General features: G+C 54.0%; 1 protein-coding gene across 2 annotated transcripts in view; it reads left to right on the top strand.

The window, feature by feature from the left end:
- PADI2 (peptidyl arginine deiminase 2) overlaps positions 1 to 19,406 on the top strand; it is a 56,654-nt gene extending 37,248 nt beyond the window's left edge. The window contains exons 7-16 of one of the 2 annotated variants that reach the window (XM_065929893.1): positions 2,231 to 2,409; positions 5,204 to 5,307; positions 5,997 to 6,108; positions 6,656 to 6,763; positions 9,097 to 9,248; positions 11,104 to 11,248; positions 11,980 to 12,073; positions 13,692 to 13,777; positions 15,632 to 15,760; positions 16,402 to 19,406. In XM_065929893.1, coding sequence (XP_065785965.1) covers positions 2,231 to 2,409; positions 5,204 to 5,307; positions 5,997 to 6,108; positions 6,656 to 6,763; positions 9,097 to 9,248; positions 11,104 to 11,248; positions 11,980 to 12,073; positions 13,692 to 13,777; positions 15,632 to 15,760; positions 16,402 to 16,635 — 1,343 coding nt within the window. In that variant the 3' untranslated portion in view covers positions 16,636 to 19,406. Of the gene's footprint in view, positions 1 to 2,230; positions 2,410 to 5,203; positions 5,308 to 5,996; positions 6,109 to 6,655; positions 6,764 to 9,096; positions 9,249 to 11,103; positions 11,249 to 11,910; positions 12,074 to 13,691; positions 13,778 to 15,631; positions 15,761 to 16,401 lie in introns of both variants that reach the window. The other variant, XM_065929891.1, reaches the window with a different exon arrangement.
- Positions 19,407 to 23,714: the final 4,308 nt, after the last annotated feature.

The following is a 23,714-nucleotide window of genomic DNA, read 5'->3' as shown; positions in this document are numbered from 1 at the left end:
CCCACCCTCCCAGGCCCAGGGGGAGCCCACACGCACACACGTCCCACCTAGCTGCCCCGAGCTGTGGGGAAGTTCCAGAGCTTTCTGAAAAGACAGATCAGCTTCATGGCCTGAGATCACTTTCCCAGCATCAGTTCAAGTGCAGCCTGGGACACGTGGTCATGGGAGGCCCTGGGTCCCTGGGGGAGAATTGTCCTTCATGAAGCAGAGCCATCTGGACCTCCTTGGTGGTTGGGACACAGGGCACGTGTCTTTTCTGCGTGAGAAGGATGTCACCTTTTGCACTGAGCTGTGAGGAAGCCCTTGGGACACGCAGTGTCTCGGTCTGTCTTCCTCATTTCTTGGGCCCACCCACAGAAAGGGAGGTGAGGTGTTTTTTCTTTGCCTTCTATTCCTAAACCATTCAACGAGAAGGTCATGAGTTTTTCAGTAAAGGGTCTGCCGACACATGCACAAGTTCTCATACAGTAATACCGGCAGGCCCCAGCTGTGTAACCACTCGTTACCCCTGGTTACCAAGCTTGCCTCAGTTCCTAATGCTGCGTCATTTTATCTTGCGAGGACCCTGTGGCAGAAGTGTTACTGTCTCCCACTTAACAGATGAATAAACTGGGGCTCAGGAAGGTTAAGTGAATTCCCTGGGGTTTTGCAGCTTGAAAGCCAAAGAGGTACTTGAACCCCCATCTCTCTGACTCTGGAAGTCATAACCACTAAGGTAACCTGCCCTCAGAGAGATGTATATATATCCAGGATCTAACTGAGCGCCTTGTCCTACGTGAGGCGCCATCCTGAGCCCAGGCTTCACTGGTTCCTCTGTTCATTTTGCGTGTTTTAATCAAGCGCCCTATCCATGCAGTTCTAGTCACCTGTTGTAGCCCTCGGGTGCCTGCTCATTAATTGTTCCCTTTGTTCTTGACAACAGTACTAAGCTGAGCCTGACTCTGCCCTTTCAGCTTTGCAGGGCATAAAGAAACTTCTCCTGGAGCTGCATAGGGTCCTATCTCCGTGTGTTTGGCAATGCAAGTATCCCGTCTCCTCGCTGTGCCCACTTCTGCTGCCCCCAAGGGCATCTCAAAGGCTGCCTTTCTCCGCTCAAATGCCTCCCACCCCCCTCCCTTCCTCTGCCTCCCAGTAACCCCTCAGGCTCACTCACCGCAGAGCTCTACCACGATGCTTCCCTCATCTGCGTGATCTTATCATAAGCTGAGCCTTTCGGGGGTCTGCTTCTTGACCCTCTCTGTCTCCTCCAGAGGTCCTTGCCCATGTGGTCAGAGACAAGTGACTCAGTATATGCGCTCTGAATTGGCCTGAAGGCTCTCCCGTACGGAGTGATGTGGGAACACTGGTGCATTCAGTAGACGTTTATCAGACACAACCTGTGCTGGGCCTGGCCGGGCCTGTCTCGGCCATCACGCAGGTGACAGGCTCTAGGGGCCAAGAGCTGAACACTGAGACCATGTCCGTTTAACGGCTGGGACAGGGAAGGACGGGGGTGCAGACGCTGCAGACAGAGCTCCTGGCTTGGTCTCTGGGGGATCTGGGCGCAGTTCCCAGAAGCGACACATCAAGGCCTGAAAGGAGGGAGACAAGTCTTCTAAGCAGAGGGAACAGCGCTGCAAGGAGCCAGGAGATTTCAGTGGCCTAGGAGCGTGGGAGAAACCGGCCTTTCCTCCCAGCCACAAATGTGTGCAACCAGGAAAAAAAAAATGCACTGCGAGAGACCCGCATGCTGATATGGCTTCCTCTATACGGAGGGGAATTGAGGGCACAAGTGGGTGTTTTCTTCATATAAACAGGAGGAGAGGGTGGGGATAGAATTAGGGATCTGAGTCCCAGCTCAGCTGCGTACTGGCTATAGGACTCCAGACAAGCCGTTTTCCCTTCTGGGGCTCCGTTTCCTTCTCTGTGAAATGGAAACAGAGATTCCCTTCTTCGCCACCACTGGCTGCCCAGTCCTCAGCTTCTCTCATTTCCTGTCTCCGTCCCAGGGCAAGCTCACTCACGTTATAGCCGAGGAGGCCGGAAGCCAGGGAGGGCGTCTGGTTCGGGGCCACAGGGCTAGGGTCCGCAGGCGCGACGAACAGGCCGCGGCCCTTCCGGTGCCATTCGCCGCTTGTGCTTCCTCTCTGCGTCTAGAGGACAAGGGGCTTTGCTGTCACACCCCCATCGGTGATCCCGCCCCACGGTCGGCTGGGGGAGCTGGGCCTGACCTGGGTCCTTCTTCCTCCAGACCCCTTTTTCGGCCAGCGTTACGTCCACATCCTGGGCCGGCGGAAGCTCTACCACATGGTCAAGTACACAGGCGGCTCCGCGGAGCTGCTGTTCTTCGTGGAAGGCCTGCGTTTCCCCGACGAGGGATTCTCAGGCCTGGTCTCCATCCACGTCAGCCTGCTGGAGTACATGGCCGAGGTGAGGGCCGCCGCCGGGAGGGGCTCCCGGGGGCTGGAGCGGGCTCCCCTTGGAGGAAGTCCAGGTTTGGAGATGTAAATGCTCCCACCACCTGCACACATCTGCCAGGGTCCTCCGCTCCGCCCTGGGGGTCCTCCTCACTGTACCTCCTCCGCAGGATGGTCTTCGTGTGTTTATCTGACCTCACGCCTATCCCCAGGTCTGCCTGCTCCCTGAAGTGAGTGTGAGTGTGTGTGTGAGTGTGTGTGTGTGTGAATGTGAGTGAGTGTGTGTGAGTGAGTGTGTGTGTGTATGTGTGTGTGTGTGTGAGATGTGTGTGAGTGTGAGAGTGTGTGTGTGAGTGTGAGTGAGTGTGTGTATGTGTGTGTGTGAGTGTGAGAGTGTGAGTGTGTGTGTGAGTGTGAGAGAGTGTGAGTGAGTTTGTGTGTGTGTGAGTGTATGTGTGTGAGTGTGAGTGTGTGTGTATGTGTGTGTGTATGTGTGATTGAGTGAGTGTGAGTGTGAGAGAGTGTGAGTGTGTGTGCGAGTGTAAGAGAGTGTGAGTTTGTGTGTGTGAGTGTATGTGTGTGAGTGTGTGTATGAGAGTGTGTGAGTGTGTGTGGGTGGGTGTGTGTGTGAGTGTGAGAGAGTGTGTGTGTATGTGTGTGAGTGTGTGTGTGAGTGTGTGTGAGTGTGAGAGAGTGTGTGTGTATGTGTGTGAGTGTGTGTGAGTGTGTGTGTGAGATGTGAGTGTGAGTGTATGTGAGTGTGAGAGTGTGAGTGAGTGTGTGTATGTGTGTGTGTGAGTGAGTGTGAGTGTGAGAGAGTGTGAGTGAGTTTGTGTGTGTGTGAGTGTATGTGTGTGTGTGAGAGCATGTGTGAGTGTGTATGTGTGTGAGTGTGTGTGTGTGTGAGTGTGTGCGCTCAGTCACTCAGTCGTGTCTGGCTCTTTGTGACCCCGTGGACTACAGTGAGGTGCCCAGAGCAGAAACAGGAAGGCCGAGTCTGGCTCGATTATCATGTGAGCTGACTTCAGGAAGAAAACTGGGATGCAACAAGATCAGACGTTAGTTGAGGAGCCAGGCTCCTCTATCCACGGGATCTCCCAGGCAAGACTGTCTGGAGTGGGTTACCGTTTCCTTCTCCAGGGGATCTTCCTGACCCAGGGATCCAACTTGCGTCTCCTGCAGGCAGGCAGAGTCTTCACCGCTGAGCCACCCGGGAAGCCCGCATCGCTGTCTAGGGTGGGCGTAGCTCTGGGCACAGGGGCCCAGCGGTTAGCACGCGGAGCCAACTAGGCCATGTGCATGTGCCCTGTTCTTCCCTCCCTAACTGGCCCCGCACCCTCGCTGTGGGTGCTGCCGACTCTGACCACAGGCCGAACCCCAAACCCAGTCCCGAACCACGTGCCCTCCCTGCGGCCAGACGTCTCCCACACCCGCGCTCCTGGTTTGCAGGAACTGAGTGGGGAGGCGAGTACCCGCCCCCTCGGGGAGCAGTGCCCCAGCCTAGGCTGCGTCCCACCCGTAAGGACCTCTCACCAAAACTGCAGCCCCGGAGCCCTGGCTCTCAGGCCCCCTCTGCCAGATAGAGGGGGGCCCGGCTGCCCCTCAGACACCAGCTTGCTCCTCTGCTTCGCCTCTAGACCACTGCAAGGCGAGATGCCGTGGGCTCCGCCGCAGGCGCAGCTGGGCCTCAGGGTTACGAGAAGGGGCTCGAGTCAGGCTGCCTGGGTCTGAGCCCGCGAGACGCTGGGCAAGTGAGCTGACCCCGTGTGCCTCGCTGTCCCCACCTGGAAAATAGAAATGACAAGTGCTTCTGCTTCCTGGGGTGACTGTAAGCATCCAAGCTTGTTCCTCATTCACAAAGTGCTCTCAAGTCCCTGGGAGGAGGGCAAGGCAGAGAAAACGGCGATAACGAGACGGGGCGGGGAGGGGCTGCTCCTACACCCCCAGTGCCTACAGCACCTGGCCATCAGGGTCTCAGAGCGGCCCCTCCAACAGACACCAGCAAAAGGCAGACCCGGGTGGGGAAGGCCACCCCCATGCTCCCCGCCAAGGGCAGGACACGGTTTCCTGTAGCTTTCCAAAGCCAGCCATGCAAAGAAATCTTATCTCATCTTCTCTCAGGTTCCAGGCAAGCTTCCTGAACCTTTCCTTAAAGAGAAATCTGGACGGAGCAAAATTTCCCCCAGTAACGTTAAAATGCTCACATGTAGAAAAGACCAAGATACCCAGAGTAAACACAGAGGAAAGCTGGGTCTGACTCAGTCATCACATGAGCCAATTTCAGGAAAAGAACTTTGATGCAATGAGATCAGATAGCGGTTGAAATTGGACTCAACAGCCAGACAGTCCGGGCTTAAATACAGGCTTGCCCCCTTCCTGATCACTTGACCTTGGACAGCTGTATACAGTTTGTGAGTCAGAGGTCTGTGACTCGGTTTTCCCACCTACAAACAAGGATTAAAATAGTATCTACCCCTGAGTATGGCAGAAGTGAAGTCTCACCTGTCAAAACAGGACCTGGCATACAGTAAGCGCTCAATAATGTACTACTATTGGGAAAGACTGCGGGCAGGAGAAGGGGCAGCAGAGGATGAGACGGTTGGATGGCATCGCTGACTCAATGGACGTGAGCTTGAGTGAGCTCCAGGGGATAGTGGGGGACAGAGGAGCCTGGCGTGCCGCAGCCAGTGGGGTTGCAGAGAGTGGGACGCAGCCGAGCGGCTGAGCAGCGATCCCTGGTCTCCCTGCGTGGTTAGACAGCAGGGAAAACCCCCTGACCAGACTGCCCTCTGCCCTCCCACACCCAGGCGATCCCTCTGACGCCCATCTTCACGGACACCGTGGCGTTCCGCGTCGCCCCGTGGATCATGACCCCCAACATCCTGCCTCCCGTGTCGGTGTTTGTGTGCTGGTAAGCGGCAGGCACGCTGCGGATGGGAGGGCGGCCAGAGCTGCGGCTTCAGGAGCGGTCGTGCCTGTTCCCTCTCAGCTGTGTGACCTCGAGAAACTCACGTGACCTCTCTGTGCCTCTGTGTCTCTGAGACGGTGACATCGCCGAGCCCCTGCGAGGACTAAGTGGGATGAAGCAGGCAAAGAATTCGTCAGGGTCCTGGCACAGAGTTCTTCTGTGCTCTAAAAATGATAGCTACCTTTTCTTTCCCGTATCTTTTGGGCCCGTGCCATATAGCAGGGAACCCTCCTCTGTGATGGATATCCAGCTCATCTTACTCATCCAGCAGCTTTTCACTGAGCGTGTTATGTGCTAGAGGCCCCGCGAGACGAGGAGCAGGCGATGCTGGCCACACGCCCCGTGTGCTGAGCCAGCCCCTGCCTCTGGGTCAGCTTAGCTCTTCTTGGAAACCTGGGAGTCAGAGGTGGAAGGCTTTTGGGAAGCGGGGTGAGAATTCCCCTCCTCGCTTTGTCTGTTCATGACCCTGGCAGACACTGCAGGAAGGGCTGAGTTTGCGCGGCCCTTGACTCCAGTGGCCTCTGCACCGGTGAGCACAGAGGGGCTTCATCTGCCCCGCAGGGCCTCCCCCGTGGCGGGCCTGTGCCTCCTCACGCTCCCTCCTGCCTCTCCCTCTTGCCCACGCTCCTCAGCATGAAGGACAACTACCTGTTCCTGAAAGAGGTGAAGAACTTGGTGGAGAAAACCAACTGCGAACTGAAGGTCTGCTTCCAGTACATGAACCGGGGAGACCGCTGGATCCAGGTGAGGCCCCCCAGGCTGGGAAGGACGCAGCTCAGGACTCAGGCCAGAAGAGGCGGCTTAGTGTCAGCACCTGGCACCCAGCTGCTCCGCACGTGTGAATTCTATGTCAGATCACACGTGTGCATGTGCACAGGGTCTAAACACGCCAGGCGACTCACTGCAGCTTCTTAGAGGAGCAGAAGGCTGTGAAACAGACGAAACGTCCGTCCTCGGGGAAGGGGACACCCGTAGGACTGGATGGCCTCTCTGTGGCGTACTATACGACAGAACGAAGCCAGTCTGTAAATGCACTCACGTTTAAGTGTTCCTTGCAGGGAGATGTACACAGGGCGCCTCCAGTTGTGTTTTAAAGCGGGGCCAGTGAGTGCAGGCACATGCGGGGCGTGCAGAGGCCGAGGGGGCTGTGTCAGAAGCCACAGGGGGTCTCTTACACAGCCTGTGGGGGGTGGGGGGACTGTGTGGGCTGTGTTGGGGGGACTGGGCAGGCCGGCTGGCGTTCCCCGGGGGCCCCTGGGCTCATGGGTGGCTCTTTCCGCGGTCCCCACAGGATGAAATCGAGTTTGGCTACATCGAGGCCCCGCACAAAGGCTTCCCCGTGGTGCTGGACTCCCCCAGAGACGGAAACCTGAAGGATTTCCCGGTGAAGCAGCTCCTGGTGAGAGGCTGAGGGCCGCCTTGCAGGATGGGGTCGGGGCGCAGCCCTGGGACTGTGCTACAGGGCAGAGCAGCAGGGAGGCCTCGGGCACCCCTCTGTCCCCGGGACTTTCCAGGCAAGAACCCTGGAGTGGGTTGCCGTTCCTTCTCCAGGGGAATCTCTGACCCAGGGACGGAACCTGGGTCTCCTGCATTGCAGGCAGATTGTTTATCGTCTGAGCCACCTGGGAAGCCCCTTGGCAAATTAGTCTGTTGCTTCCATCTTCTCATCTGCAGAATGGGTCATTGGAATAGCAACCTCAAACATCCTTTCCTGCTCTCATAACTGATACCTTTCCAAAACGGAGAAGTGAGAGCTGTGGCAGGCAGAGACCTGCCCCTGCCCCCACCTCCAACTTGCAGCAAAATACATTTCAAGGAGGAAAATTATAAGCAATTGTTGAAAAGCATGGTTCCAACTTCAAAGCTCATTAAGGCTGTTATTTTTCAGTTCATGAGTTTTTAAAAAAAGCAGTCTAACCCCCACCCTTGATCCTAGAGGTCATTACCGCTCTCCTTTTATGCCCTCAACAACCAGCTGAATGAGGACAGAACCAGAATCAGTCTTCTCTGTCCTGACCTTCTGCCCTGGACAGGCAGGGGAGCTTGGATGGAGCATAAAATGTAGATTAGGGGTCTTTCCCAAGGTACCATGCAGGACAGCCTCCCATGAGACATCAGAGCTGCTCAGAGGCAGCCCTTCACCAAGTCCACACCTGCTGCTCGAGAACATTCACTAACCTTGTCCCCTCATCACAGGGAGATGGCAGAACCAGCGGTGTGAGCACACAGCTCTGGAACGCCAGATGGAGCTGGCCCTGAGTCCCATTTTCACCCCTTAGCAGCAGCGTGACCTTGGGCAAGCAACTTAACCTCCTCAAGCCTCAGTTTGCTCATCTGTAAGATGGGGATCGAAACGGTATCCATCTCACAGACTTGCTGCGAAGACTGAAGGCGTGATCTAAGACACCCGTGCTGCTCCCGACACGATGACTATTATTAGCTGTTGTTCTGATTCTTATTCCACGGCCCTGGACACTGTCCTCGGTGTGGATTGTCCACGTCCTCCAACACGAGGGGCAGTCAAACCGGTCAGCAGGTGCCACAGGCCTGAGGACCGGGGTCTCTCAGATCCTGTTCTCACTTTCTCCCCGGGTCACCACCTGCCTGCAGTGTTCCAGGCTGGCCTGGCACCAGTGCCCTGGGCTGCATTGTTCCTGGAGGCCCGGGCCAAGCCCGGCTCTGCGCTGCGTGCCTGCCCGCCTGTGTGAGGCTGTAAAACCCAGCTGCCCCAGCCTCTGGCAGATCACACCTTGCCGTCTGGGGCTCCCAGGAGAGAAAGCGCTAAGCTGCAGCCATTCACCCCTCTGGGCACAGCTGTCCCTTGAGCCTCTAAGCTGGGCCAGGATAAGCCATGTCTTCTCACTCTAAGATTTTTATTAGCAAGGATGTTTGTCAGACAAGCTTCGTTCCAGCCCCAGTGCAAGCTCTCAAGCAAGATACATACCTTTTTACCAAAAAAAAAAGAAAAATCATGAAAGGAAACTTAAAACTCAGGGAGTGGCAGCGGCTTCACCACACTCATCACGGGGCTGCATCCTGCAACTCCAGTCTGTTAGAGCTCTGTGCTGAGGAGTCTGAGGCTGCATCTGGGCTCAGTGAACAAATATGGTTGGTTGGAGATGGGTCAAAACTGTATATATGTTACTTATCTGACGTTCTTGCAGGTATTGGTCAGCTTTCACTTGATAAGACTGTAATAACAAACAGCCCCCATCCCTCAATAGCGAACATCAGTAGAGGTCCGTTTCTTGCTTGCATTAATAGAGGAATAGGCATGTCAATGGCACAAAACAAGGACCAGTCATGAGATCACCAGTATCTCTCTGTGTCAATGGACAGGAGTTTGAGTAAACTCCAGGATTTGGTGATGGACAGGGAGGCCTGGCGTGCTGCAGTCCATGGGGTCACAAAGAGTCAGACACGACTTAGCAACTGAACTGAACTGAAGTGACTGTGTTTAAGAAATCAAGACAGGTGCAGAGGCTCAGATGTGTGCACGCACACACACACACTCTTATTTACACTCGTACTGACGTGCTCACAAACTGAGCCTCCGCGTGCCAGGCTGCTGCTCTCAGTGGGAATAAGAAGCACATGGGTAACCCCCCGGAAGATGAGTGCTCACAGGGCCAGACCAAAGGTGGTGGAAAGTGGTCGTCAGGGGGTGGCTGGGCTGGGACTAAGGGCTCCTGGCCACGGGGGACTAACCACGGGTGTGTGCCCCCTGCCCAGGGCCCAGATTTTGGCTATGTGACCCGGGAGCCGCTCTTTGAACCTGTCACCAGCCTTGATTCCTTTGGGAACCTGGAGGTCAGTCCGCCAGTGACCGTGAATGGCAAGACATACCCCCTGGGCCGGATCCTCATCGGGAGCAGCTTTCCTCTGTAAGAGAAGGCAGGGAGGGGCTGGAGAAGGGGGGGTGGTGAGGTCAGGGGTTGGGGGGTAGTTGTCGTTTCTGTTGGGGCAGGCTGGGTTGCTCAGACATGCAGTGATTGGCTGGGAGAATTAACCTCGTCCGTGACAGACAAGATACAGACATTCTTGGAAAGAAAATCAAGTTAGCCTTTACATCTTAGTATGAATTAGGATCTAACATAAAACTGAGTAAGTGACCCTCTTCCCCAAATGGGAGGGTATATAATGAGGTCATAAATAAGGTGGGGAAGGGATGCAGGAGTTAGAGAAGGAACAGGACTGAGAGAAGATGAGTGGGGGCTCGCCAGCAAACCCCCAGGAAGCCCACACACAAGACACGTGAGAAGCCACGGCCGGCCCTGAGGCCTGGGTCCCTGGCTCTCCGGCCTGTCCACACACCCCGTCCCTCCCCAGGTGGCCTACCAGCCAACGAAAAGGCAGGTTCGTCCTTAGTTAGGGCAGTCACCAGGGAGGACGTGAGTACCGTGGGTCCTCACTTTACCAAAGGGGCCGCCAGGAACCCGCACGTGTGGGGCCAGCTGGGATCTGGCTCCCTGTGGGCCACATGGATGCTTTGGCTTCAGAGAGGAGGCCACCGGCGCAGACAGTGACCATTTGCCCCCTCTGCCCACTTCCCCCTGCTCTCACACATCACCCATCCATTCAGCAGATATTTCTGAAGCCTGTGACAGGCATGTGGTTTCAGACATGAAGCCCAGCCCCCACCTTCCCAGAGATGGTGGAGATAACCGGGGTGGAGATGGTGGAGATAACCGGGGGTGGGTGCATCCAGTGACAGGATAACAGAGCCAGGGAAACCCAAGAGGAGCCCCTGAGGGAGTTACCCCTCAGGGGAGCTCAGGGGGCTTCTTAGAAACGAACATCTATGGAGGGTCTTCTCTGTGCTAGGCATTGTTCTAGGCTCTGAGGAAGCAGCCATGAGCAAAACAAAGCCCCAGCTCTTGGGGAGTTTTCGATTAGGGATCGGGGCAACATAGAAAATAAACATGGAAGCCAGCAAATAAGTTAGATACTTCTGGGTGCTAATCAGCGCAGTGAGGAAGATAAAATAGGTACATGGTAAACAGTGACAAGCCAAGGGCACTCTGGCTCTTGTGGTTTTAAGGAAATGACTCTGGAATTGAGGCTTGAGTGATGAGAAGGAAGCAGCCATGGAAAGATCAAAGGGAAAGCACATTCCACATCCAAGGAACAGCCAGGGCGAAACCTTCAAGGTAACAGCCTTAGCACCTGGCTGGATCAGACAGAACAAGGAAGAATAAGATGAAGTAGGAGAGATAGGCAGGGGACAGATCAAAAACGAATTTGCCAGCCACTATGAAGGTCTTGGGTTATAGTGTAAGGGTAATGGGGAGATTGAAGACCTCAGGAAGTGTGAAAGTCAAGAAGGGCTGCCTGGAAGAGGCATCACTTGATTGAAGATTGAAACTGAGAAGTTCCTAGCCAAGAGGGACATAGGCGGGGGCAGATTTTGGAGCCCTGCCTGAGCCTCAGCCCCTCCGGCAGTCCTGAGCACAGAAGCTGGCCTCCCTGTACCCACTGACGCCCTCCGGGGCTAAAGGCCGGGCTCCCTGCCCTTCACACAGACCGTGGCTGCAGCTGGCACTTCCTTCTTCCCCCCAGACTTAAGTGCCTTTCTGCCTGAGCCACTGTCTCTGCAACTCAGGCTCCTCCTTGTGACTTTTCTGCTGATGCTATGCTGGGCCCAGGCTGGCTTCCAGGGGCTGAACTCCTCCTACAAGCCCTCTGGCGAGACAGGCACCACGGGCGACCTTCTGAACTGCGCCTCCCATCCCCACCCAGGTCCGGAGGTCGGAGGATGACCAAGGTCGTGCGGGACTTCCTGCAGGCCCAGCAGGTGCAGCCGCCCGTGGAGCTCTACTCAGACTGGCTGACCGTGGGCCACGTGGACGAGTTCATGACCTTCGTCCCCATCCCAGGCACCAAGGTGAGTGGATGCTGAGGCTGAGGAGGAGGCTCGTGCGGAACCCCTGCACTGCCAGCTCTTGTCAGCAGCGGGGGCGGTCTGCTGGAAGTGGATTGTATAGAGGAAGAAGGAAGTAGGCTGAAGCTGGCTTGTATGTTGTTGCTGTGGCCAGTAAACGTTTAAGCCAATAAATCTGAAGTTTTAGCATTTCAACATGTAGCCATTATAAAAATTATTAATGAGAGGTTTTACATTCTCTTTTTGGTGTATGTTTTATTGTTCACACATCTCCACTAAGACCAGCCACAGTTCAACTGTCCAGTAACCCCACAGGGCTAGTGGCCACTGTACTGGCCGTAATGCCCTAGAGAGCAATGGGATGTGGGCCTGGGGCTCTAGAGAGATTCTTTCGTTTTCTGAAGTGAAAAGAAATGTCTGCAACTTAATACCCTGGAAATCTGGAGCAAGTGGCCGGGCCTCTTGGCCCCTTGGAGAAGCTCTTCATCTCTGCCCAAGGTCACCTTTTACTGAGCTTCAACTCAACTGCATTGCTGAGGCAGGAAAATTTCTGTAGCAGGAAGGGTGAGAAATAGTCCTCTGAAATAGAGACACACTGCCAGGCAGCCTTCGCCGCTCAGCGCGGGTGGCGTGAGACGATATGCAGGCAACGCCCGGGTCCACAGTGCAGGAGCCCCCCACGCGGCTCGGCCACCGGCCCCCTGCTGACCGGCCAGCTGGACGGTCTCTCGCAGAAGTTCCGGATGCTCATGGCCAGCACCTCAGCCTGCTACAAGCTCTTCCGAGAGAAGCAGAAGGAGGGCCACGGGGAGGCCATCATGTTCAAAGGTGAGTGCCCATGGGGCCTGGCAGCGAGCCGGGCCCCCAGGGGCGCCTTTGGGAGTACGGGGCCGGGGAGCGCTTTGACCCCCAACACCCAGCTCCACTCCCGGCCGTCCAGCCCGCCCCGAGGCCGTGGGGTCACCCTGGCGGGAGGCAGCCCTGGCCTCTGCGCTGTGGTCAGCCCCACCTCAAGCCGCCCACTGCCCCTTATGATCATCGACAGTGGCCTGAGGTTCTTCGGGACCCGGTGTGGGATGCTTCACATGGCACCAGCCCCCGAGGAGAGTTAAATGCTTCAAAGCTGAAGCGCAATCTGCATTCTGGGACCTTGTGTTTTGGAAGGAAGCTAGGGAAGAGCATACACATTGCGGTTTAGGGGCAGGAAGAAGAGTGGGAGCTCGCAGACACGCTGCAAGGTCAGACGGCATCACCGCTAGTCCCAGAATGAGAAACCGTCTGCTTCATTCAGGCATCCACTTAACTGAGACAGACAAACTGGGATGAGCTTTGCTCTTAAATTAATTGTGGAAGAAAGAAAGCTGATGAGGCAGAGACAGTGAGCCAGGTTAGAGACACCATGACCGGTTGTTAAGTGTTTTTCCTACATTACTTTTTGTCCCTTTTCAGGTTGGCTTCTCTAATCCACCCACTCCCAAAAGTCTGTATCCCTCAGGCTGGCTGATACTTACATGACCACCCTCCTCTGTTCCTGTTAGTGACTGGTGTCAGGGACGGACAAGATGAATTTAAGACCACTATCCTTTTTTAATTCCCACCAATAGGACATTTTTTTTAGATTGGCAGGCATGAGTCTCAACTTTCTGGAAGCTTCCTTCTACATCAACCCCTCAAAGCTACCCATAGGGTACAGGAACTATTATCTTTGTACAAATAGGTCCAAGGGGTTGGAGACAGCTCAGCGACAGCCCCCGTCTGCCACTGCCAAGCTTTAAGACTAGGAAACAGTGCCCCCGTGTCAGACAGGGGAGAGGGGTTAGCAGCTTAGGCTCTGGAGTCAGACTTCCTGGTCTGCTTACTGGCTCAGCCACCAACTGAGACCTCGGACGCGTCGTGGGACTTCACTGTGCCTCTGCGTCTACATCTTAATGCTAGAAGCTACCTGATAGAAATGGGTGGGGGGAGGACTACCGAGTTAATCCGAGTGAACATCTAGAAGACTCCCTACTACCTAGCAGCTGCTCCTTCAGCATTGGGTATCGCCAATCAGAAGCCACGTGGGCCACCACAAGGGGACAGGAGGTAGATGCAGGCTCAGAACAGTAGGGGGCGGGGTGTGAGGCAGGTCTGAAACAGGAGGGTGTCACTGCCGGGCACCCTGCTTCTGCCACCCGCCCCTGGCCTGCTACTCGTCTTTGGAAGCAGGCCTCTTGTGCCAGCCCACCCTCCGACCAGAGAGAGAGCGAGGCAGCAGCCCCCTGCTTCCCTGGTCCCAGTGATATGGCCAGCCCTGGGGAAAGGAGCGTCCATGGGCGCTGCCCTCCCACGCTCCTGCCTGTCCCTGGCCTGTCGCCCTCAGCCTGAGAGGTAGCCCAGAAGCTGAGAGTCTTGGCAAAGAGGAGCACCAGGCTGGACATAGACCATCCCCTGTCCTCCGACCCCACAGGCCTGGGCGGGATGAGCAGCAAGCGCATCACCATCAACAAGATCCTGTCTAATGAGAGCCTCGTGCAGGAGAACCAGTACTTCCAGGTGAGCGCAGGGCCAGGGCTTGTGGGAGGGAAGAGGCTGTGACCGCTGGCGCCTGTCACATCCTTGGGGCTGCCCTAGGGGATGGCGAGGAATCCAGGGCACACAACAGAGGGAAGGGCCTCAACGAGCTTGCGGTCCCGCCTTCCTGACTTACTCCTGTACCAGAAGCTGAATGATGTGGCAGCGGGGGGATGTGCAGGTCGGCAGAGGCTGGAAGCAGACAGGAGATCAGGAAAATGTATCAAGCAGTGCTCAAGAGTCGAAGGTTCTGTAAGGCTAGAGCCCGCAACGTTTGGGGGAGACCCACAGACACCAAAATATGAAAACCACAGACCTACTTCCCAGAAAAACTCTTATATGAAGATATGCCCTGAAGTTTTATTTTTTAGGGGTCACAGATTCCTGAAGTTTTCTATCTATGGATGAATTCTACTTTCTGAATCCCTCAATCTCAAAATTGTATCCAGAAGTAGAAACCAGTCAACAGGGTCCTATTTAGTTGAATTAGATCTCTCTTTATTTGCATGGGCATATTTAAAGCACCAAGTTAAAAAAAAACTCAGACATGTTTAAACAAAAGGGCATGATTGGCTCATACAAGTGGAAAGTTCAACAGTGGTGTGGATTTCAGGCGTAGGTCGATCCGGGCTCTGGCTCCATCTCTCTGCACTTCTTGGGCTCTGCAGGTACCCTCAAGGCAGGAGCTTAGTTGCAGCAGTTCAAGGTCTCCCATCCACCCCCCATACCATCCAGAAAGAGAGAGGTCTTATATACCCCCAACAATTAAACAAAAGCCTTGCATTTCACTCTGATTGTGCCAACCTGAACCAATTCTTGTAGCCAGAGGAATTCCATATCCTGATTGCCTTAATTCTAGTTTATTACCCATCCTTGAACTGATCCCTGGAACAAAGAGGTAGGGGCACTAGCTGTGAAACCCAACCCAATAACTGGCTGCTACTTTTCAAGGGGAGGGGTGGAGTGGATGCTAGAGAAGCAACCCCAAGATTCCAAAAGTTCCCCAAAGGCCTCACGGCTATTTGAAAGTTAACTTTATCACGACTCCTTTCTGTTGTCATTTTTTCGCGTCATGTAGATCTGAGGTCATACCATGACCCCTCACTTTCGGCTAGGACTCTGGGCCACTCACTAAGGACCCTGCGTCTTAGGTTCCCCCATCTCTAACACTCAGGATGTGTGCGCTCAGGCTCTCTGTGACCCCATGAGCTATAGTCCTCCAGGCTTCTCTGTCCTTGGGATTTCCCAGGCAAGAGTGCTGGAGTACGTTGCAATTTCCCCCTCCAGGGGGTCTTCCCGACCTGGAGACTGAACCCGTGTCTCCTGCGTCACCTGCCTTGGCAGGCGGATTCATCACCGAGCCGCCTCATCTCTAGTAAGGGATACTGATAGTGTCCACCTCATGAGATTGAGGTTGAAATAAGGGACGTATGTAAAGCACTTAGAACATACACTTAGGGTACTTGTACATATTAGTTTTTATCATTACTAATCAAAACCATTGTCGCTGTCATTCTTACCGCCTGGGGTGGCCTGAGGATTCAGCGGGATACTGCATGGCACGCACTTGGGGTCCGACTCGTAGCTGGTGATCAGTGAAAGAATACTGAGTGTCATTTCTGTGAGCTTCTGGTGTGACTTCTGTAACTTTCTCTCTCGCTCTCTATTACTCGTACGGGTGGGAGGCGCACCAGAGAGGTGGCCCCGTGCTGGAGGAGCCTACAGGCTCCCTGGAGTGCTGGGGCCCCAGGTCTGATGCCTCAGGCAGGGGTGAGGTGGGCAGAGGTGTCGGGGCGCCCCTCACCCGCCCGCCTTCCCTTCTTCCCCATCACCCAGCGCTGCCTGGACTGGAACCGCGACATCCTCAAGAAGGAGCTGGGACTGACAGAGCAGGACATCATCGACCTGCCCGCCCTGTTCAAGATGGACGAGAGCCGCCAGGCCAGGGCCTTCTTCCCAAACATGGTGAGGTGCTCCGGGCTCCGGACCTCACCCAAACCGTCAATGGGGGCGGGCTGGACCCAGAGGGACCCCTCGGCTGAGGCTGGCCGATCGCGAGGTCCAGGCCCTGGGCCCTGGGCCCGGCTGAGCCGCTGTGTGCCCTCCCACCCCGGCACTCACCCTGCTGGGAGGATTGCTCATCCTGGTCGCCCCCTGGGGCCCTGGGGGAGCCTTCACCTTAACACAGTGGAGAGTGCCTTGCAAATTCAAAAGGCCTTTACAGACAAGAGAGATTCTTGTTATCATAGAGGAGAGTCTTCTGTGAGCTAGAAAGAGGTTAAAACACACACACAGAAATGTAGATGTGTATATACACACATGAAAACACATGTACACGCATGCCTGCAATGCACGCACAGATGCATACATGTATAGCTGCATGCACATGTGTGTCCGTACACGTACATGCAGGGGCGGGGTGCTAGGCTTTCCACTTAGCTCTGCTGTGTATGGGGTGCTTAGCCCCCTCTGAGCCTCAGTTTCTGCATGTGTAAAGTGGGGACGATCACAGTCCCTAGATCGCAGGGTGGTTGGAGGGTCCGGAACAGGGCGGGGCAGAGCAGGCGCTCACCAATCGTAACTGCGGCCCCGCCTCCCCGCCCCAGGTGAACATGATCGTGCTGGACAAGGACCTGGGCATCCCCAAGCCGTTCGGGCCCCAGGTGGAGGAGGTGTGCTGCCTGGAGACGCACGTGCGCTCCTTGCTGGAGCCCCTGGGCCTCTGCTGCACCTTCGTGGACGACATCTCCGCCTACCACAAGTTTCTGGGCGAGGTGCACTGCGGCACCAACGTGCGCCGGAAGCCCTTCGCCTTCAAGTGGTGGCACATGGAGCCTTGAGCTGCCCGGGGCTGCCGTGAGCCGGTCGCAGCCCGTCGGCTCCCCGAGCCGGGGCCTGACCAGCCTCTGTGGTCCTCAGTGTGACTGCAGGGTGCCTTTCAGCGACAGCCATCAGGGAACCTGGGGGAAAACGTTCCTACTTTCAATTTTACTTTTACTTACAGGACCTGGAAAGGGGCCACACAGCGAGGTCGTGGGAGGAGAGAACCCCCAAAACCGGCTTCTGCTCGTTCGGGGGTTGAGGGTGGGGGTCTGGTTTTTTGAGGGCTTTCTCTGTCTTGGTGAGTTTTAAACGGAAGAGTGGAAATTTAAAGCAAGGGAAGAGGGGGAAAAGGTGGTCCCAATTGTCAGTTATCAGAACCTACTAAGATCTCTGGAAGAAAGGGCCTCCGTGAGGGGAGGCAGCCTGGCTCCTTACCTAGTCGCGTGGCTGGCAACGTGTTTACTCAAGGTCACCGTGTTTGGAGTGAGTACTCAGCACCAAAGCTGAGTCAGGCGCTTGGATAACAGAAAGGAGGAAACCCAGCTGTCGGGGCTGACACACAGGGGCCCGGGTGCCCCCTCCCTCCCTGGCTTCTCCAGACTTCCCCAGAGCACCCCCTGCCTGAACGGGGCTGCAGGCCACCACGGAGGGGCCTTCAAGCAGCGGGGAGGGGTTTGGGGTATCCGTGCCTTGCCCTCTCTCAGAAGGGCCTCAGCATCCACCATGTCACCTCCCCCTGTGAGCCTCCATTCTGACCTTCCTGAAAATAGCTGAACATTTGGCCAGAGTCTGTATAGCCCTGATGTGAAAAACAAACAAAAAATCCCAGGACCCAAAACCTTCCCCCAGAATCTTTAGTCTGTTGTCCAAAACTGGATGAGAGGAGAAGGGAAGGACGTTCTGGGATGACCAGTTTGCCCAGTAGCCACACCCCAAGGGTCAAGGCAGCCAGCTTGGAAAAGGATTCTAGAATCCAGATGTACCTTGAACTGCCACATCCTTTGGAATTCACTGCCCTTGGGTGTCCAGGGGGCAGCCCCCATTTATTCATTCCTTTCCAGCCTGCCTCAGATCCCCTTGGCTTGTCCTCTGCAGTGTAGGTACCACTGGCAGCCCCCGACTCCCTGAGTGTCCAATCATCAAGCTCAGAACCTTTGCTGGCAGCAGATTTTATCAGCACAGCCTTCTCAGTTTCCAAGACGCTCCTTCTGCCTCATCTTTCTCATGGACCCAGGCTCTCCCAGATGTTCGGGAGTTCCTCCCCACACCAGCATCCTTGTGGCCCAAGAGTTCCTTGTACAAAGATGCCCCAGGGGGAGCTGTGTAATCCATCTTTTCTGCCGGGTTCTCAATTCTCTGGCCGCCCCAACCCCTCTCCTCTCACGGCCTCTACTTCCTGCTCCCATGCCGTCTCTCCAGGCAGCTAGACAAGGACTTCATCCCCGCCAGCCAGGCTCAGACCTCCCCACCGCAGGACACAGTTAGAGACCCACCTCTCCCCTCCAGATGTCAGGCGCAAGACATGAAGACCCTGCCCTAACCTCCAGCCCGAACAGCCAGTTCTGGGCCAGCTTCTGGCCTTAGAGATGGACCGATTACCCCCACTGAAGTTTCTTAGTACATTTGCTGAAAATCCTTTCATTTGGACATAATCAGATTCATTCCCTGGCTCCCACTGAAAAGACTTAGTTCCAGCTTTAAAATTTCCTTTTGAGGACAGCTGACTTTGGAGAATAAGTGAATTATAATTCCACTTTGAGGGTTAAAAAGGAGCTGATTTATAACCAATGAAAAGTTTGTAAATTTGGATTCCTGAAGAATTGAGATTTTCTTCTTGGATTATTCACTCATTCAACAAACCTGTATTGTGTGCCTGAGTACCAGGCACAGTGGTGGGCTCTGAAGGTGCAGGGCCCAGTAGCAAACGGGGTCTGGCCCTTGCCTCCAGGAGGCAGCCACCCGCATTTAAATGGCCAGCCTTTGCCCTTTCCGCAATGTGCTCTTTAGAAATGCCACTTCACTATATTCAGGAAATGAACAGGATGCAGAGCTTCCATAAGTCACTGTCTCAGTGAAATGAGAGGGGCGGGTCTTCTTTAAACAAGCCTTCTGCCCTTCCAGCGGGGCCAGTACTTCCGCAGCAGATGGGACCCCAGCGCCTTCGGAAGCTGCTGTTCCTGCTTTGGGAACAGTGGCTTCTGCCTTTGGGGGCCCAAGCCCCAGGTTTCTCCAACCCCAGAGCTGCAGACACCAAGTGCCTATTTGTGAATGTTTATCTGGAGACTTAGAGTTTGCTGTGTGTTTTTCTGCTTGGTTAATGTGTGTTTTGGGGGTTTCTTTTTTTTTTTAGTCTTCCTAAAGGGGAAGTGGCACTTCCCATGTGGAGACAGTGTGTATTTCTAGATTTTTCTAAGGCTCTCCCCATCATTAAGTCAGCAGTTTGATAATTCTGAAGCCCCCGGCCTCAGACACCCTTCCCCATCTTGCTTGCCCACCTGTGTGACTACCCTTGCTGTGGATTTTCCCCCCAGCATCCCTGGACTCATCATTCTTCCCCACCCACCACTTTATCTATAAACGTAGGCCTAGAATACACTTCCGTGTTCAAAACTCAGCCAAGGTCCTGTTTCGATCTTTACTTTGAAATACTTTAAATAAGAGAGCAGAGGGTATCGTGAAGATGATGAGAAGTGGGACATGGTTTCAACTTTCTGGATGAGAGCCGATGCAGGAGATCACGACATGTTTGGGAAAGAGCCTGATTAAACAGCAACAAAATAAATGGTCGGAGGGAAGTCATGTGGCTGTTGGTGTGATGTTCGCGGTTGCTTCATGGCCATGGCCTGGAGTGAGGCAGGCCACACACGGGCCCTCTCCTGGCCCCTGCGGTCCCTGCCCTTCTGCACACACAACCAGGGTTCTCAGCAAGAGCATCCCGAGGGTTTGGAATCCCACACGCAGTCAGTGGGTGTGTATCACCTGGCCACCACCCTAGGTCAAGACCACACCCACAATCAAGTCTGTTTTCTGGTGGGGTTCCCCAGAAGGAAAAGCAGAGGTGAGCTTCTGGGAACAAGTGACTTAAGGAAGTGCCTCCAGGAGAAACCAGAGGAGTGCGGGGAGCAGGACCAGAAAGGGGAAGAAGCCAAGAGTGTGATTTCAGATGTGGCCTCAGCCTGGTCCCAGGGGGGCTCTGAGAGAAGTGGCAGCTCAGTCATTCCATCTGGGGCCAAGTCTCATGACCTACACCAGTCAGTGGCTGGCTGTGGGGACTTCAACTCTCTGAACAGGCAAGGGGGTACCTGTAGCCCACAGGCAATGATCTAAAGGGATCACAGCTGTAGTTTTGCCATGCCTCTCGGCTTGCAGGATCTTGGTTCCCCGACCAGAGATTGAACCGCACCCCAGGTGGCTGTAAAAGCCTAGGGTCCCAACCCCTGGATGGCCAGGAGATTCCCCGCAGCTGTGCTTGTTAGCAGCAGAGTCCAAGGAGCTGGGGGATGGGTTCCCAGAACTGGAAAGGGATCTGGGCAAAGCACCAGCGTGCCCACTGCTCTGAGTGATAGCATGTTCTCGTAAGACGGAGTTGTTGCACAGGATTTATGATGTAACCCATGGGCTTCCCCGGTGGCTAAGGCGGTAAAGAATCTACCTGCAATGCGGGAGGCTGGGCTCGATCCCTGGGTTGGGAAGATCCCATGGAGGAGGGCACGGCAACCCACTCCAGTGTTCTTGCCTGAAGAATCCCATGGACAGAGGAACCTGGCGGGCTACAGTCCGTGGGGTCGCAACGAGTCAGACATGACTGAGCGACTAAACACACATATAAAATCCATAGCCATGATCACCCAGGTCTTTGTGAATACGCTCCTAAGGCCCTAAAATAGAATCACTTAGTTGGTTACTGAAACTGGAAGCCACTTTCAAGCTCTTTGGGATGCACCTCGGGGCTTCTTACCTCTCAGCCCCATCTTGGGTTTCTGGACAGATATCCTGGTGCGAAATGAAAATCACCGGTTCTCTTATTCCTGAATGTCACCCACGGGTCCAGTCCTCTGAGGTCATCCTCCCCTTTTATACCCAAGTAGCATGGCCTGAACCCATCCTCAGTGGGGGCTTCCTGACTCACCCATGTCTGGAACTTCCCAAGGGATGCTAGGTGCTAAATCCATCCTGCTGGTGTTTTCACATCTTGGCCACTCACTCACCTCAGAATTGCTGAAAGTCATCCAGAGGCTTCTGGAACAGCAGCTTCCAATAGAAACACAGTGCAAGCCACATATGTAATTTTAAATTTCCTGGTAGCCACATTTTTAAAAAGTGAAAAACAGGTGCAGTTAATTTAATAATGTCTTTATTGCAGTATATCCAAATTATTATCATTTCAATAGGTAATCGAATTTTTTAAATATTAATGAAATATTTCACATTCTCTTTTTTGATAGTAAGTTCTTAAAAGCTGATATATATTTTATATTTAAATCACGTGTCTCTTAGAAAAACCACATTTTAAGCATTCAGTAGCCACAAGTGGCTACCATATTGGGCTTCCTTGGTGGCTGGGGGTAAAGGGTCTGCCTGCAATGTGAGAGATGTGGATTTGATCCCTAGGTGGGGAAGATGACCTGGAGAAGGGCATGGCAACCCACTCCACTTTTCTTGCCAGGAAAATCCCATGGATAGAGGAGCATGGTGGGCTGCAGTCCATAGGCTGCCAGGGGTCGTACATGACCAAAGTGGCTGAGCGCAAGCTTGGCCACAGCTCCCACTGGATGGCAGAGTTATAGAGTCATCTCCACCAGGCTGAGTCCCAGCTATAGAAGTAGATACATTCCTTAAACCCTCAGAATCCAGCTAGACTGACTGCAACGGCTAACAAAAGTTGCTTGTTATAATGCCCAAAAGAGAGATGGAGCAGACATCAGCCCTCCTTGGCCCTGATCTGCAGCATCTTGCCCGTCCAGAAGGTTCTCTTGCCTGAATTGTGGCTGCTGCCACATGACCAGGACTGGCCTCTTGGCAAACAGAGTGCCTTTGGCCAAGTCCCCTCTGCTCACTTCAGGAAGAGAATCCCATCAGAACCATGGAAAAGGAAAACATAACTCCCTCACCTCCAGCCTCCTTCCTGTCCCCATTCCCTGGGATACAGCTTGGTTCTGCATTTTAATATGTCTTCTGTTCCCAGGTAAGGGTCATTGCGGTGCCCAGTATATCAGCCTCTTCCTTCCAGATGGGGTCTGATCCACACCCTGGTGTAGCCAGAAGCCTGTGGAAGTGGAACCCCTCCTCCCCAAGCAAAGGAGCAGCCAGGGATGAACTCTGCCTGCCCAGGAGGACTTATCCAGGATCCTCGTCCAAGGGGCATCAGTTCAAGGGGCTGACGGCAATGTTACTGAAAACTCAATACAGTGTGGTGATACCAAATGACGGCGTGTGGTATCCCTTCTCCAGCTGGACAACCAGAAAAAAGACACGTTCAGGCAGAAAGCCCAGCTCTGCAACCTTGTCCCAAGCCTGGATGATGTGAGCAATGTGATTTTCACCTGTGGCTCACTCCCCAGCCAACTGGGTTCCTATTCAACCCTGATCTTGTGCGCACCAGGACCCAGAGACCCCACAGAGACTGAGACAGAGCTGTGTGTATGTGTCTCCTGAGGAGGGCCGGGTCAGCAGGGGACTTCTGCAGAGGCAGGGGCTCTGGGTGCAGCAGACCTGGGGATGGCCCAAGCCCTCGTGGAGGAGGTCGCCATTAACCCCATCACAGAGCTGCCAGAACTTACACAAGGCTGGGGACACAGACTCCTGGAGGCACAAACAGAACCTTATGTGCACCAGGACCCAGAAGAAAGGAACAGTCACCCCACAGGAGACTGACCCAGACTTGCCGTGAATGTCCAGGAGTCTCCGGCGGAGGCGTGGGTGATGGTGGCCTGCTGCAGGGTTGGGGGCACTGAGTCTAGTAGTGTCTGCATGGGACTTTTTGAAGGAGTGGCCATTATCTTCATCACCCCCACCATAGTTTGGACCCAGGTAAGTAACAGGGAAGGAACACAACTGCACCCATCAACAGAAAATTGGATTAAAGATTTACTGAGCATGGCCCCACCCATCAGAACAAGACCCAGTTTCCCCCTCAGTCAGTCTCTCCCATCAGAAAGCTTCCATAAGTCTCTTATCCTTCTCCATCAGAAGGCAGACAGACTGAAAACCACAGTCACAGGAAACTAACCAATCTCATCACATGGACCATAGCCTTGTCTAACTCAATGAAACTATGAGCCATGTAGGGACACCCAACACGGACAGGTCATGGTGGAGAGTTCTGACAAAGCGTGGTGCACTGGAGAAGGGAATGGAATACTTTAAGTATTCTTGCCTTGAGAACCCAATGAACAGTATGAAAAGGCAAGAAGATAGGGCTCTGAAAGATGAACTCCCCAGGTCGATAGGTGCTCAATATGCTACTGGAGATCAGTGGAGAAGTAACTCCAGAAAGAGTGAAAAAACAGAATCAAAGCAAAAACAACACCCAGTTGTGGATGGGACTGGTGATAGAAGCAAGGTCCGATGCTGTAAACAGTGATATTGCACATGAACCTGGAATGTTAGGTCCATGAATCAAGGCAAATTGGAAGTGATCAAACAGGATGTGGCAAGAGTGAATGTAGACATTTTAGGAATCAGCAAACTAAAATGAACTGGAATGGGTGAATTTAACTCAGATGATCATTATATCTACTACTGTGGGCAGGAATGCCTTAGAAGAAATGGAGTAGCCATCATAGCCAACAAAAGAGTCTGAAGTGCACTACTTGGATCCAATCTCAAAAACAGAATGATCTCTGTTTATTTCCAAGGCAAACCATTCAATATCACAGTAATTCAAGTCTATACCCTGACCAGTAATGCTGAAGAAGCTGAAGTTGAATGGTTCCATGAAGACCTACAAGACCTTCTAGAACTAACACCCAAAAAAATTGTCCTTTTCATTATAGGGGACTAGAATGCAAAAGTAGGAAATCAAGAAACACCTGGAGTAACAGGCAAATTTGGCCTTGGAGTACAGAATGAAGCAGAGCAAAGGCTAACACTTTTC

The sequence above is a fragment of the Muntiacus reevesi genome, chromosome 3 (genome assembly GCF_963930625.1).
Source record: "Muntiacus reevesi chromosome 3, mMunRee1.1, whole genome shotgun sequence".
Lineage (NCBI taxonomy): Eukaryota > Metazoa > Chordata > Mammalia > Artiodactyla > Cervidae > Muntiacus > Muntiacus reevesi.
Note: the sequence above shows the minus strand (reverse complement) of the source record. Positions and strands in the feature narration are given on the sequence as shown.